The sequence below is a fragment of the Anoplopoma fimbria genome, chromosome 6 (genome assembly GCF_027596085.1).
Source record: "Anoplopoma fimbria isolate UVic2021 breed Golden Eagle Sablefish chromosome 6, Afim_UVic_2022, whole genome shotgun sequence".
Taxonomy (NCBI): domain Eukaryota; kingdom Metazoa; phylum Chordata; class Actinopteri; order Perciformes; family Anoplopomatidae; genus Anoplopoma; species Anoplopoma fimbria.
Window position 1 is genome coordinate 21979777 of NC_072454.1, and position 15539 is coordinate 21995315.

The 15539-nt window shown below is 40.3% G+C and overlaps 1 protein-coding gene across 1 annotated transcript; it reads right to left on the reverse strand.

Annotated features, from left to right (window-relative positions):
- Positions 1-3195: 3195 nt before the first annotated feature.
- On the reverse strand, positions 3196-14033 carry ogfrl1 (opioid growth factor receptor-like 1). The gene is made up of 7 exons (XM_054600076.1): positions 13733-14033; positions 10800-10886; positions 10589-10667; positions 10177-10255; positions 9362-9428; positions 8763-8908; positions 3196-6579 (listed from the first exon to the last, which is right to left on the reverse strand). Exons 1-7 carry the CDS (start codon positions 13916-13918, stop codon positions 6039-6041), a joined length of 1185 nt encoding a protein of 394 aa, XP_054456051.1. The 5' UTR covers positions 13919-14033; the 3' UTR covers positions 3196-6038.
- Positions 14034-15539: the final 1506 nt, after the last annotated feature.

Below are 15539 nucleotides of genomic sequence, written 5' to 3' on the forward strand. Positions count from 1 at the left end.
TTAAGGCTTCTAATGAGTTTTATCACTTGGTGTACTCAGGAGCACATAGTCCGTTTACTTTCACCTGTGCCTCTTCAGTGACCTGCAGTGAAATTGGCTGTACTGAATTGGAAGAAAGGTGTTGTGTCAGAGACAATCAAGCTAAAAGAGGTGCAATTTTGATGTCAAAGAAAAGAGGATTTGTGTCTGCATCACCTGCCCATTTCCCCCTGGATATCAGGAGAAAACATGTTTATGTATTTAACTTGGAAGTCAAGTAAAGCTGAGCAGTGAGTTTACCCACTGAGTAGTTCACTTTAGATTATCAGGTAAACTTAAATTGAGGTGCTAATTTACTGCACTTATGTAGTCACACCATATTTCATACTTCAGATCAAGACTGAAACAGAGAAAATAAAATAAAAAAAGATGTAATTGACTAGACTTGCACATATGGGTAATTACACCCCTTTTTGGGGGATTTAAAGTCAGCGATCCATGCAATTTAATTTGATGTGTCTTTGAATTATAATTTTTTTAAGTTTCTATGCATTCATTTCCTGTTAAACAAACTTTTATTTTATATTTTATGTCTATTATGTTATGTCTAATAATTATTCTGTGAACATGCCTGAACCTTTTAGTGTCCCTTATACCTTAAAAATTCAAGGTTGATTGGTCTGCCATCATGCTACTTCAGACAAGTAAAACAATGACCCAACACAGTGGGACATCTACATATTTGCACCAGGTATTGTTTAGGCAAAGAGCTGTCTGTGAATAACCAACCTGTTCATCGCCAACTGTTTGATGTAAAGGCTGAGATTTAGTTGGAGACGACAGTGCTGCTATACTGTATGACTGTACTGAAGCAGCATCCCACTCAAGCTAGCCGTTCATCAGTAGTAACTGTCCTCCGCATCATTTAGCCATTTACCAGACTGTGGTTAAAGTGACACTGGCTTGAACAATGGTATTGTTGGCCCTAATATAGGCTATCTCTTGTGCAGAAGGAAATGAGAGAAAAAAAAGGTAAGTTATTTGTAGATATCCCACAAAATAGTTTTGTGTGTTATCCACGAAGCCTGGAATGAGGAAGTATAAAGACCGCTAAAACACAGTGGGTTGGTGGGAGGGGAGACGATTAGGTCCAACAAAGAACGATCCCTCAGCCAGCACTTCCACCGCACTTCTGCGGTTATTTTAACGCAAACGATGATCCTTTCCTGAGTGGTTTCGTTGCCCAAACCTAACGGAGTTTCCTTTTGAAGACGTAGAAGTTTATTTTGAAAAGACCATATGCATGTGATGCAGACTTTTGTAGGAAAAAGCACATATGAACCGTTGTATGACGATCAGTGGTTAGTGAGAGTGTGCTGTACATATTCTGTTGCAGGATGTAGTTTTTGCATTCTGTAGTAGTGAGTGACTTTTTTGTTAAAGATAGGGATGTGTGTGCGAAGTGTTTATTCTTGGCTTGTATCTGTGAAATCATGTATACTGCGTATTGTGTCTGTGTAGGATTTATTCATAATACTGGAGCACTAGGTGGGGGGGGACTCTACGCAGATGACATAGAAATGGTTCAGATTGTGTCCGTATATTGTACGATAGGTCAATATAGTAAATACTGTGACAGGCCTACATCTTGAAGTTTGCTGATGATTCATTGTAAGCCCGCTGAACATTTTGACTTTTTTTATCTTCTTGATTGACTGAGTATTTTACTGTGTATTTCTTGTTTTTTGGTCTCAGTGTTGTATTTCTGTGCCCTGTGCTTTATGTGTGCTAAATGTATTCATCCCACAGCTGCAAAATCACTTTCACAATGATTGATTGATAATACCTTATCTGAAGTGCCTCAAATCTCAATGTGAAAGCCTTGGTTAACCCTCTAAACAATAGCTTTTCCCTGTTTGTCTCCTTGTAGGATTTCTTTCCCCCCAAAAAACTAAGCGAGGCCTTGGCAATTGGCGCTTCACGACGCAATGCCGGTCTGGTTTATAGAGGTACAGGTTCATTTAACATCTTAAATAGAATTGTAAGTGGGAATTTCGTAGAGTTAAAGGAATAGTTGAACATTTCTTTGGAATCACACTACTTCACTACTATATCTTCAATATTGAACGCACAAAATGACAGAGTTGGACTGCATTTAGCCTAGTTAGCATAAAGACTGGAGGCAGCCGGGTAAGTTAAAACAATACGCCTGTACTGTTGCCCTTTAAAGGTCACAAACTAACACAGTGTATTCTGTTTGTTTATTTCAAACACAAATGTAATACAAAATGACAATTGGTGTTACTATTTCTTGGCAAACAACAGCAAGATCAGTGACTTCTTGAAGTGTGGATGCCATAATGAGGTTGGAGTCAAGTGTTGGTGCTTCCAATCTTTATGCTAGCCTATCGTAATCGCCTCCCAGCTATACCGCATCAAATAAGCACATTTTCTAAATTGTTGAACTAGTCCTTTTAAATAAACCAAAAGGAAAAAGAATTGTTCATGAGAATGCATACTTAATATTCTATCATTGTGATGATGTCAACATTAACAACATCATTATTTGGTTTCTACATTAATCAAGTGGGGCTTTTAAAGAGAACTTGGCCAAATATGGTAACTTCCGTTTAACGGGTTAAAGAACAACGACATGGCCGTAATCCAAGATGACATCCAAATTGAGGCTTCATAAGGCAGTCCACAAACCAATGGGACATCCAATTCTTATATACAGTCTATGGTTAGTACTGAATCAGGAACAGGTGCTTCACTGGACTTTCCTCTAGATGTAGTGAGGAAAGTGCAAGATTTTAAAATATAAGAAAGCACTTTCTAGTTTTTCATTAGCTGTCTTACTGGCGGGGACCTTTTCTCTTTGCTTTGCTGTGCATAATGTACGTGGCACCAACGTGCGTATTAATACATTAGTTCTAGTCAAATCAGAGGTCCTGACGTCAGTGATGTTTCAGCTGATTAATCTCGGTTATATTAAGCATTTCAAAATGAATCTCTTTGCATGACTAATCCCTTTACCGTGAGTTTATTCAATGGTGGTATCTGTTCAGCTTTTGGCAGGGAACAGTGGTTCCTTTGGCTCCGACCACGGACGTTTACCTCAACCACGAGATTATTCCCGCCTCCAGCACAGACGAATGCTACACAGAGGGTCGACATTATTTAAAAGATGACAAAATTCTTAATCCACATCCCCATATTTTATTTGAGTTTTGTGTGGCAAATTTCACATTTTCAGGCAAATGTCCAGTTATTGTGGCCCATCTATGTCCAGCAAGCATAGTGAATATTCATCTATGAAACCATCACATTTTCATCAATAAGCCAGATACAAACAGTTTCAAGTATCATATAATATTAACCTTCTCCTCTACACCAGCTCCTATGTGATTTATTTCTGCTGTTACTGTACATTAATACTGTATATGACTACAATGTAAATATCAAAATGCTGTACAAAAAAAAACCCAGGATGTATAGGAAATCAGTTGGGAGAGACAGTCCTTACAGCATACAGATCAACATAAAAAATACAAAAAAGGCACTTAAGAATCAGATATATACACACACACACACACACACACACACACACACACACACACACACAAACACTCGCACACACACATATATATGTATATATATATGTACACACAGTACACTAAAAATTCAGATACAAGAGCCCATGTTATCACCTGAAAAGTTATCTTTACAATTATATCAGATACACTTGGCTGGGGGAGCCATGTCGGGACCCCGTCAGCTAACGATAAACAGGAAGAACGGCTGACAGGAAGTCCGGGACGAGTGTGTGAATCCCCATCACATGCATCACTGCATGGCTTTTTAATTTCACTGATATCTCATCTATTGTCAAAATGTGTTTGAAATGACACCTTGAATTAAAACAAAATAGCCTGAACTTTTCCGTGTTAAGCTAACTAGACAGTAATACACATTTTTATAAAAAAAAAAAAAAAACGCAACACAAGCGAGGTGGCGCTGTCAACCTTTGATATGATGATGTATTTCTTTACGTCTCAGTTGGTGGAGAGTAACTGTAGCGTTCTACATGCTAGTTTAATGACTCTTGCACCCTCAGTAGTGTACAGCTCTAGGGGAAATAATAGTTTTTGGGATAAAAATATTATATCGATATCGGTATGTATTGCTTATTCATAGTCAACAGCATCACCACCTACTATTTGTAGCTTGGTTAAAAACAAAATGATTACTGTTGTAATTCTTTCAATGTTATACAATATAGAACAATCAGTTATGTTCATGATTTGGAAAGTTCCTGATTAGATTATATTTAGATTATATTTGTAGATCTGTTTCTAAATAAACCTACAGCGCTTTCAACAGGAAGACACAGATTGTTAAAAAAACGTGCAACACAACACACATGACCTGTTGTTGATCACATAAACTGCAGTCCAAATCCAATCACCATGTTTAGTTGATATAAAGGGCTTTGAGGTGACCATATTGGAGTTTTTTCTGCTATCGGCAATAACAGCGAAGTTAAGCATGGCCCCGGTTTTTACTAATTAAATTTGAACCACCATTAGCAGTTGGAAAAAAATTAATATCTAATGATCTGTTGGAATGAAATACTCCCGGTATATGTGCCATGTACTCCGGTACGAGGCGTTTGTGAGATGCCCTATGATCGTCCCAGCATGCCTTGTTGGCCTCAGTCAATTACTGTTATTGTTAGTCGCATTGTTAACGCAAAATGGAGGGAACTAGAAAGTCGAAACCATCCAGCTTTGGTGTTGGATTCAACACCAAAGCTGGAAAAAATATGTTTTTCAGCTAAAATCACAACTGCCTTACAGATCTGAAGTCACCTGTTCTTTTTTTTTTTTACTCAAGTGAGGCTGCGGAGACGTAGCGAATAAACGGAACTCCAATTTTTCAATATATTTTTACCGTTAGGCTTCATTGAATAAGTTTGTTTTATTATGTGGTAGTTCTTATTGCTTTCCATCATCATTTGTCAGCAGGATTACGTAAAAAAAATACATTTCGGAAAGGATCCAAATCTCAGATCTCAGTGTATACACGCAGTACTGTTCACTTTCTTTAACGTTTAGCCATAGGGGCATTATGCTTCTAGTTAAATACTATGTTTAGCCACTTTCCCAGTGGACCTCCATTGTGCCGGTCATAGTTTACAGCAGTGTGATGGCGTCACTAAAAACCTCTCTATTCATAACTATTTCATCTAGACATCAAGTCACTAATAAGTCTTGTTTTTTGCTCTACAGATATGTACAATTTTCCATGTGGGGGGGGGGGCTACTTTTAATTTAAATATTGAGTTGTGCCTGCTATCGTCAACAACAAAGTGAGGATTTTAAGTCTATCTAAAATAAATAAAATATGGTTTCAAAGTATTGCTTTGACGAATTAGTCCACCCCTGACTTTCTCTCTTCTCTGTGTTCCCAAAGTCCCTTTCAAAGGATTTGGGGGGATCTACCTGACCTTCCTCTTCACATTATAATTCTAACTGTACAACGCCTGTACAAACTACAAAGTGAGCTCTGTCCGGCCGGAAACTATTGCAATGACCAACATAGCGTTTGGTTCTAAAATGGTCTCGGCATCTGGAGCACCACGTTTCATTTCATCTCAGTTCCAGGCCAAAACGTCAAATAAGGCAATCTTCTGTCTAAATTGTTTCGGAACTGCATCCATAGATTTGGAAAAACCTTGCGACACACGTTGAGGAGAGTTAAGCCTGGCCAGGATATGACCTCAAACCTCTGCAAACAGCTCAACCCTAACCCCATATTCAGCACAAACGGATTTACCAGCAAAGAAATAACGCCATAGTTGTTAACAGAAAGCCCTTAATCTGAATTGAGTCTAGAAAATGTGTTTCACTATTACTGCCTTTAAATTAGCGTCCAGAAGCTTCAGAACTTTGTTTACAATGTTTTTTTCCCTTTAACATGTGATCCGATTACTTTCAGAAACACCTGTTTTGGTTTCTGCCTTCCACACCAGGTAAAGAATCAAACCCTCCCCCCCCCTACAAAGAAATAAATTTGTTGTGCTCGCTCCTCTCTCCTCTAGCTCCAGCCATCGTCAGCGCTCCCTCCAGTCCGGCCGCGCTAAAACCGAGTCCCGTGCAGCCCTTCAGCCCTCCTCCGGCCGGGTCCGGGAACATCCCGGCATCATGGGAAGACACGATAATCCCGCTACTACATGTGCTCTCCTCCCCCCTCCGCTGATGCTCCGGTGTCGGAGCAGGTGCTCTGATCCCACTGCTCCCAGCACCGCCACTGCCACCAGCGCCAACGCCGCCTCGCCTTTTGGATGGCGGCCCCCAGAGGAAGGCGTGGGCGGGCCTGTAGTGTTGGCGGGCGTAGCGGAGCAGGCGTCGGCGGGTGGCCGGAAGGCGGATGGTGTAGACGTAGTACTCCAGGGCGCTGTGCTGCATGTTGGGAAGCGTGTTGCGGCACAGCGACTCCTCCAGGAACAGACGGACCAGCGGGGCCTTGAAGGCCTCATAGCCCAACTCGCCCAGAGACTTCAGGATGCGAGTGATCCGCAGGTAGTTGTGCTGGGACCTTGAGGGGAAAAAAGCAGGAATTTCTTACTAGAAGTTGACAAAATGTCTCCTGTGGAAAAAGGCCAATAGCAGTCTTAAAAATGCAGCTGAATAAAACGGTTTAATGATTTTAACCATGTTTTTCACTACATAAACAAGACTAAATATCCATCCATCCATTTTATCCAGCGCTTGTCCCGATCCCATAAACAAGACTAGAGACAGAACTTAAGCCATCGGAGATGGGTTAAATGACACAGGGAGAAATAATTTCCCCAGAAGGTTGTTTAAAGGATCTTGCTTATTATTATTATTATTAAATAAGCAAGACTAGAACTAAATCAAAAGTAATTTTTGAAAATGAAAACTTTAACGTGAAAAACGATCAAATGAACTAATCGACGACCTGCATTCACAGTGTTTTCTTGACTGTTGAAAAGGTATCCTCCACCAGCCTAAGCTGGTCGAGCTGCTTGACTTATTGCAGTAACATTATTAATGTCAGTGACATAATGTCTCTACTAGTTAACTCACCGGTTCTTTGAAAGAAAAAAAAGGAACAGATTTATGGGCTTCATTCACCAATAATCCCCTTGACGAATGGGAACAAAACGGCTGAACAAACATGAAAACATGCAGGCTAGAATTCTTACACTTACAAGAGGTAAGCCGACATTAACGGAACATTTTCACGGCGTAACATTAATTATAGTAACGTGAAAAAAAAATCTAAATCTCGTCTTTTCTGCTTGTCACAACATGTCCACTATGAATGCCAACTATTCCAGTCTGGTACAAACAAGGTTATAGACGTGTTAGACAAGAACAGCACCTGTAACCATGGTAACTGTTCACATAAAAGAAGCTTCAGAGTGCTTAAAAGATTAAAATGTAAGTAACTTATTTTCTTCAACCCCTTAAAGCCCACATAGACAACATCCAGAGACAAAGAAACACCTTTACATCATTTTATATTTTTGCCAATCCTGAGCTTATTCTTTCAGTCAGTATCATGTGTCGTACATGACATGCTTCAGGAGAACCTGCCCCCTCTTTCTGGTGCAGTGTAAACAATCCTGAAGTCACAATTATGCACTACTGTGTGAGCATATCATATTTGAAATATGATTTTTTTGTTTTTTTTTCAATGTGAAAAGTTAGATTTAGGCATTTGTAACTTTGGCAACGTACTCCAAACCCGCCTCTGTTGTAGTTCCTGCTACAGGAACACATTTTCCCATGATGACACTCACACAGAGACTCACAAGCTGATAAGCTCAGGGTTCAGACACAATATAAAGAGTGTCTCTATCATGAATTGTTCTGAAGTTATTTGATGTTTGGTAGAAACATTTTTTAGAGGGTTAAAAATCACATTAGTATTTCCCTGAAGAAAATTAGAATAAGTCATCCTCAGTATTTGTACAAGTCAAATGACTTAAATTTGAATAAACAAATATACAATTTCAGCAAAAGACTGAACCCAAATAAAAACTCAAATGAACACTGCATGACTTACGGCAATCAAACTTATATTCTGAAATCATTGACAATTCAGCAACCTCATTATTGAAAATATCTTCTCTCTGATGGTTGTTTGGCCTGTGAGCAATCTAGAAACCACGGTGCACCAGATACAAGAGCTGTTGTGAATATTCAATGGGACGTTAAAAGCAAGAGAAGGGAAAACAATTGTACGGAGCAGCTGCTTTATGGCGGAGAATTTGTTGTTTTTCATAAGGTTTGGATAATGGGGACCATTAGCATTGGATGCTAAGGTTTAGAGGTGGTTAAAGCAGCAGCACTAAGGAGAGAAAACACACTTGTGTTTCAAGTGCAAACCCTAAAGTGTGAAATTCCATTTGTTATTTGGCAAGAAAACTCAATGACCATGAAGCTGTCCAAATGGGATGTGAAAGAAACCCTTTAAATTACCCTTTAACCATCTGTTTGTTGACTGAAAACATGTGTTTCACATTTGGCTGCTGATAGAACAACAATTAAATTGCGTGGGATTAAGAATAATTGCCTTGCTCAAGGGCACAAACGCAACAGAGCCAGAAGTTGCAAAAATCTTGGCTGCAATTTCTATACCCTTAAACTGCTGCACAGTGTTTTATATGTGAGTGTGTGTGTGTGTGTGTGTGTGTGTGTGTGTGTGTGTGTGTGTGTGTGTGTGTGTGTGTGTGTGTGTGCGCTTACTCATTAAGGTGCTGGAAGCGCTCCTGCCAGTTGGAAGCCCGAGCAACATTCCCACTCTTATCCAGCAGTTTGATGCCGTAGAAGTCCAACATGAGGGAATAGGCTGCCAGGAACCTGCGCTTGGCTTCCCGAGTGCTTTGGAATTCCTGACAGAGGTCAAACAAGGCCGATCAGAGACCAGCAGACAGGTACCACACCGCCTCTCTGTTTGTATTTTTGGTGCAACACACATATGGACCCAAACTACATCGGAATTTGGTTAGAGACACAACAATGGAGTGTAAACTACTTTCAGAACTTTCACTTCCAGCTGAATAAATACACTTGAGGCACAAACATTCACGTGGTTTAGCGTTCATTTATTTTTTTGGAGAGTGGTTCTTTTTGTCCCATTTGAGTGACTTGTGTAAGTGCATTTTACAGGCAATGCACCAACCTTCTTAAGTGTACTGTACAGCGCACTGTGCACTTCAAAGGAAAAAATATCCATCATGTTAAAAGGAGTGTTTTTAATTCATTGGTTGAATGCAAGATGTCCTCTATCGCTCAGCCATGGCACACACTTGAGTCTTTATACGATGTGTACTCGTGTGCCTTACTTTGATCTCGTCCTGAGTCAGTTCATGTGCGTAGAAGTTGAGCCCTTGTTCTCTTAATGGGAACAGCCTGCCACAAGGAAAAGGAATAAAGAGAAACACAACATCAAATGAAAAGAGATATCTGGACTTGATGGATACACATGAGTGTTCACATCAGTTGCTACTGCAGTCGCCGTGAACCATCGGCGCAAAATCTCTGGTTCAGTTTTTGGTTCTACTTAGCTTCATCATCTCCTGGTTGCACTAAAAAAAAAAACAAGCTGGTGACAGCAAAAAAAAAAAAGATGACGATGGTCAAAAACCAAGATGGTGGCGTCAGGCAAAAACCAGGATGGAGGCGGCCAAAAGCCAAGGTGGCGACGGCAACAAAAGAAAAACAAATGGGAACGGGCAAACACTAAGATGGCGTCAGGCAAAAAACAAAACCGTAGTCTACACATTGATGGGTCATGTGACCATGACTATGTCCACTACTTATATACAGTCTATGGTTATTCCTCCTATTATGGTTACAGCGCATGCCATATAACCGCAATATCACAGGTTTGATTCCCGCCTTGGGACCTTGTTTTGCATTTCATAGCCTACCCCTCTCTCTCTTCACCCATTTCTACACTGTCCTCTGTCAAATACATCTGAAAATAAGAATATATATATAAACTAAACAAACAAAAAATCTGCTAATTCCTATGCAATTCCAATTATTAAACGTTTATTATAATACCATGCAATTAACGACCCAGTCACTTCCGAGAAGTTTGTGCCATCATCAATGAGGTAAAAGAAAATGAAAATAGACAGATGAAATGTCTCACCATTGAATGTAGGTGTGATTGTGCTCCAGTTTGTCATAGTCGCCTCTCCACTTAGTCAGAATCTCCTCTACGTAGATGCCTGAAAAGGGACGGGAGCTTATTAGCTGTGTGTGTGTGTGTGTGTGTGTGTGTGTGTGTGTGTGTGTGTGTGTGTGTGTGTGTGTGTGTGTGTGTGTGTGTGTGTGTGTGTGTGTGTAAGCGTGTTTAAATATTGGATCAGCCCACTAATCTGGTGGTCTTTCCCAGTCAAACATGACCTTCAGCCAAACCAAACTCACTGAGCCCAAAGTCAACATTTCTTCTCTCCACGATGGCAGGAGGTGTGTGTGTGTGTGTGTGTGTGTGTGTGTGTGTGTGTGTGTGTGTGTGTGTGTGTGTGTGTGTGTGTGTGTGTGTGTGTGTGTGTGCTCACCATCAGGTACAAGAGGGATCTTGTTCAGGTAGAAGCGCAGGTTACGGTACTCGTTGGGTTGCCAGGACTTTCTGTAGTTCTGCAAACACACACAGAGCAAAGAGATCACAGCGGGTGTCAGCGATGTACAGACAACATCAGTGAATAATTGCATATCTACATATGTGGGCATCAATGGATTTTGTTTCTGTGTGTGTGTGTGTGCATGTACCGGGTAGCTGTGACGGTATTTGTAGAGGTCCCTGGCAGCGTAGAAACTCCTCTTCATCTTTGGAACAGCCTCTGGAGATTCTGACAGCTGGGAAAGAAAATAATGAAGGAAAGAAGGATAGAAACCGGGTTCAAATGCAGTTCTAAAACAAGACCATCCCTCGTCTAACAGATGCCGTACAGCGCTCGTCTACCATTCAGCTAAACGAAAAGCACCGCCTTTACTCTTTTGAGGCAGAGGGCCGTCATTGTCCAATTCTTTCTAGCAAAGGAGGACAATTCACATGGGTGCTGAGGTGCCATCACCACAAAAGGACGCTCCAATCACGATCTGATTCTCAAATCAAATCTGGGTCATGCTAACGTCCACTGGACAGAAAGGCTGGCAGTGTTCCACTGGGCCTCATCCTGTTATTCATTTATTTATTTATTTTTTACTTCAGAAAGGCTTGGTACATGGCTTACATATTTTTTATTTTTTTTCCCAGGATGCCGGATCACATTTTATTTGATTTATTCTACATTATGGAGCCGGACTCCAGCAAAAAGATAAACAAATAAATGACTAAATTCAGAAGGAAAACCAAAACAAAACCGCAACAAATGTAAACCATGTCATACATATATCGTAAGTCCAACTACAGGATCACTTAGTCACAGAGGAAATCTATTTAGACCCATCTTCCATTTTATTGTAATCCCAGAAAACGTTCCAAGGGGGGACACCCAAGACGCTGCTTCCACCATTGCATGTATCCCAATCTTTCAGTCTCAGGGCCTTTGTTTACTTCCTGTGTCTTAAACTAGCCCCTGCATTAAACATAACTTTGAACATAAAGGAATTTCTGCACCAAACCAACTACCTAATATTTCTAATACCTTGGTCTAAAGTGGTCTGACGAAACTACATTCCCATACGCAGTGTGGGAAAGTTCCTATTTTTTGGGTTTTACATTTCCAACACAAATTATTGTTCAACAACCCCATTCTGTGAAGTCTCCATGGTGTGTGACAGTATCTACCATAGACTGTATATAAGAAGTGGACATAGCTGTTGTGACGTTACCCATCAAGACTGCCGTTTTGAGGCCTCGAGTTCGGTGCTTTGGCCGTCGCAGTCTTAGTTATTTGCAACCAGTGATGTGACCATATTTGGACTGAGGAGGAGTGACAAAGAGACACCGGATAAGACTCTGGTAGCGACAGTGACCTGTCAATCACGGTAAGCCCTCCCTAAAGCATACTCTTTATGGTCTATTTACTTTAAATAGACCATAATTTACTAAATGAACATCATGCTGTGTTGAAGAAGACTTGAAACTAGAGATTGAGACCATAAACTCATGTTTACAATGTTTACTGAGGGAATAAATCAAGAGAGAAGTAGAGTCATTTTCTCATAGACTTCTATAAAACTGGAGAAGTCGCCCCCTGCTGGTCACTATAGAAAATGCATGTTTTAAGACACTTCCACATTTCTTCACTTATCAGAACTGGAGATTTGCTGCCTGGTATCTACGCAGTATCTTATATTGTGTTATTTTGTCCTTGCTACTTTCACGTATTTTGCCACATCCAGTACTTTGAGCTATATATTGTGTGTTGTTTCCTAAATGTCCTGTCTTTTTTACAATCGTGTTTGTGTTTTTTTTGTGATTATAACTTGATCCTGAAATCCACGTCACAATCTGCAAACTACATGCTAACTTTTGTGAAATCCCATTAACAGATCAATGACCAACCAATATCTAACAAAGGGTAATTCCAGAAATAACGGTTCCCCAAATAGTCCTGTTATAACCTGCTGGTTTTCAATATTCAGAAGCAGTGTGAAGTAGTCTGACAACGACCACCCAGTTAACTATTCTGATCATTCAGGGCAGAGGGACTAATACTCATGAGGCCCTAATAAATGATTTTATTTATTTCATAAACCAGCATGAACTTCAATAGAAAAAGCAATATTTTGAACTCCATTTGATAAATGACTAACACAATCATGTGTAGCATACAGTATGTAGTCTATACTGCCATGTTTGCAGGTGTATTACATTACATTACATTACATTACATTACAGTCATTTAGCAGACGCTTTTATCCAAAGCGACTTACAGGAAGTGTATTCAACATAGGTATTCAAGAGAACTACTAGTCACCAGAAGTCATAAGTGCATCTCCTTTCTTAAACAAGCATCTTAAAGCATAAACCAGAGCAAAAGTATAGTGCAGAGGCAGATTACTACGAGAACAATAATTGCAACAAAGACTAATAAGTGCAGCAAACTAATACGAATAGAATAAGTGCAGCAAACTAATACGAATAGAATAAGTGCTACATGTATCATCACCACATAGTGGTATTGTCATACAGCATCACACAGTACATCAAATATGCCACCCATCACTTGCAGTTGTGCACTGTGCAATACAAATACACTGTGCAATTCCAGTTATAATAGATTTATGTCTGTATATATATAATATTTCAGTTATTATAGTTTTTATTACTTATTTATAATATCTTGTTTTGCTTTTTTGTATCTTGTTTTGCTTTTACTATGCTGCTTAGGCGGGATTATCTTATCTTATCTTATCTTATCTTATCTTATCTTATCTTATCTTATCTTATCTTAGTGTGTCTTGGCGAACCAAGCAGTAACAGTGACGCGTTGCTCGGTGCATTCAATGCCACAATGAGCCGTAGTGAGTTAGTAAAGTTCACGTAGCATAGCTTTCCTAAAATTCTCGCCGGGACAGCAGCATGAGAGCCGGGGGCTGCTCGGCTGCTCGGCTGCCCGGCTGCCCTCTCCGTGTCCCGGCCTCGTCAATGCTGTGCACCGCCGGTGGCACATGTTCCCGCACCGTGTCTCGGTCCCGCCCCCTCCGCCCATAGTGTCCTAACATGCACTCTACCCTAACCCCTCAACCTGTACCTGCGGGGACGCGTCCTCGGGGTCCCCGGCGGCCCGGTCGCTCTCCGCCGGGCTGACGGAGTCGGAGATGCCGCTGTCATCCTCAGCCGCCGGCTCGTCTCTCTCGGAGTCCGACCCCCACGTCGAGTCGCATTCCTCAACGGTGCTCGGCTCCTTGAAACGCCAGCTGCCCAACAGATTTCCCATTTAAGCAAAACATGCAAACACTCCCGACTCTCTTCTATCGTCCTCGTCTTTGCTCTTGAACAACAAAAAAAAAAGAAAAGAATATACTACATCGTTGCTATCGGAGCGCAGCGCTTTAAATGGCAGAGAGAAGGGAATTTCCAGATCAGCACCGATGATGCGTGTCTGCGTGTATGAGGGGTGGTTAGTGCCTCAAAGCAGCAGGAGGAGGACTTAAAGCTACAAACCCTGAAATCAAATGAATTAAATGAGTAATAATGCTCCTGATGATTGCCAGAAATATCAAATGATTGTATTGGCTGATCAATGGTCAATAATTAATAATTAAATGGCGAAATAAAAGCTGTTTATTGTTACAGCCATAGCTTTGAGTGATTATTAACATTATCTTCAAAACATTTCAGTTAACATTAGGCATTCTGTCATCACTAAATCTGGCCATGTGAAGCCTATGAGGAAGTGTCTTAAACTTGCATTCTCTCTATTGACCAGCAGGGGGCGACTCCTCTGGTTGTATAGAGGTCTGCGAGAAAATGACTCTACTTCTTACTTGATTTATTACCTCAGTAAACATTGTAAACATGAGTTTATGGTCTCAATCTCTAGTTTCAAGTCTTCTTCAATACAGCATGATGTTCATTTAGTAAATTATGGTTCATTTAGAGTCAAATAGACCATCAAGCAGGGTATGCTTTAGGCAGGCTTACTGTGATTGACAGGTCCCTGCCTCTACCAGAGACTTATACAGCGTCTCCATGTCACTCCTCCGCATTCAAAAAATGGTAACTTCTGTTTAACCAATGGGCTACGTCCAGATGACTACGTCCACTTCTTATATACAGCCTATGAAACCAAGATCCACTTGGACTTGAACTTCAGATGTTTTGCACAGTAGGCTAGATGAAATCTATGCATGTAAATAGAAAGGTTATATCTTCAGTGCCTCTGCACTGCATTTCATGACAATATTGAAGATTTATTTTTAAAAAGATTTATTTACAACACATAAAAAACACAACAGCGTGTCTAAATATAGAGATAATAATCATTTATTTCTCCATATGTTAAATGTATACCCTATGTCGCTTTGTTCCTCTAAAGGCACCTACACCATTTTCTTACCAATAATTTTATAGCTCATAAGGTTTCCGACAAACCCCTGCTTCTCCTCACCCCGTCGCTTTGTGGCATTAATCGCACCCCATACAGAGTCCCCGTAACAGCAGCATCAGGAGGAGGATACTGTATCCTCCTCCTGATGCTCAATGTCACTCCGGTAACAAAGGGAAACTGTGAAGGTTCTCCTTTTGGACAATCCAACCTATGATTTGATTTTATGGTATGATGAACTAAATGGGGAAAATATGTAAATTGTTGTCTTATCGTTAAAATGAAATTTACTTCCAATATTCTATTAATTGAGACCTGTGTAAGCATATGCCAAGCATTCCATTTGGTGATTTAATGAAATTGTTCTTTTAAAGAAATGGGAATTCCCTACTATATGATGTATGTTAGGTTTCACATCAACACATTGTTGGTCACTTCTTTAATTATTTTGTCAGGGATAAAAAATAAAATCCTTCAAATGCACAGTTCCTTTGTCCTTCAAATTGTTGTT

What these genes read in the sequence shown, in the direction of transcription:
- ogfrl1 (XM_054600076.1), bottom strand. Translation starts at nt 13,918, where the DNA reads ATGGGAAATCTGTTGGGCAGCTGGCGTTTCAAGGAGCCGAGCACCGTT. An exon ending in CCGAGGACGCGTCCCCGCAG is followed by an intron (nt 10,887 to 13,732) that starts GTACAGGTTGAG and finishes TTTCTTTCCCAG; the next exon opens with CTGTCAGAATCTCCAGAGGC. An exon ending in TGACTCAGGACGAGATCAAA is followed by an intron (nt 8,909 to 9,361) that starts GTAAGGCACACG and finishes GACCTCTGTCAG; the next exon opens with GAATTCCAAAGCACTCGGGA.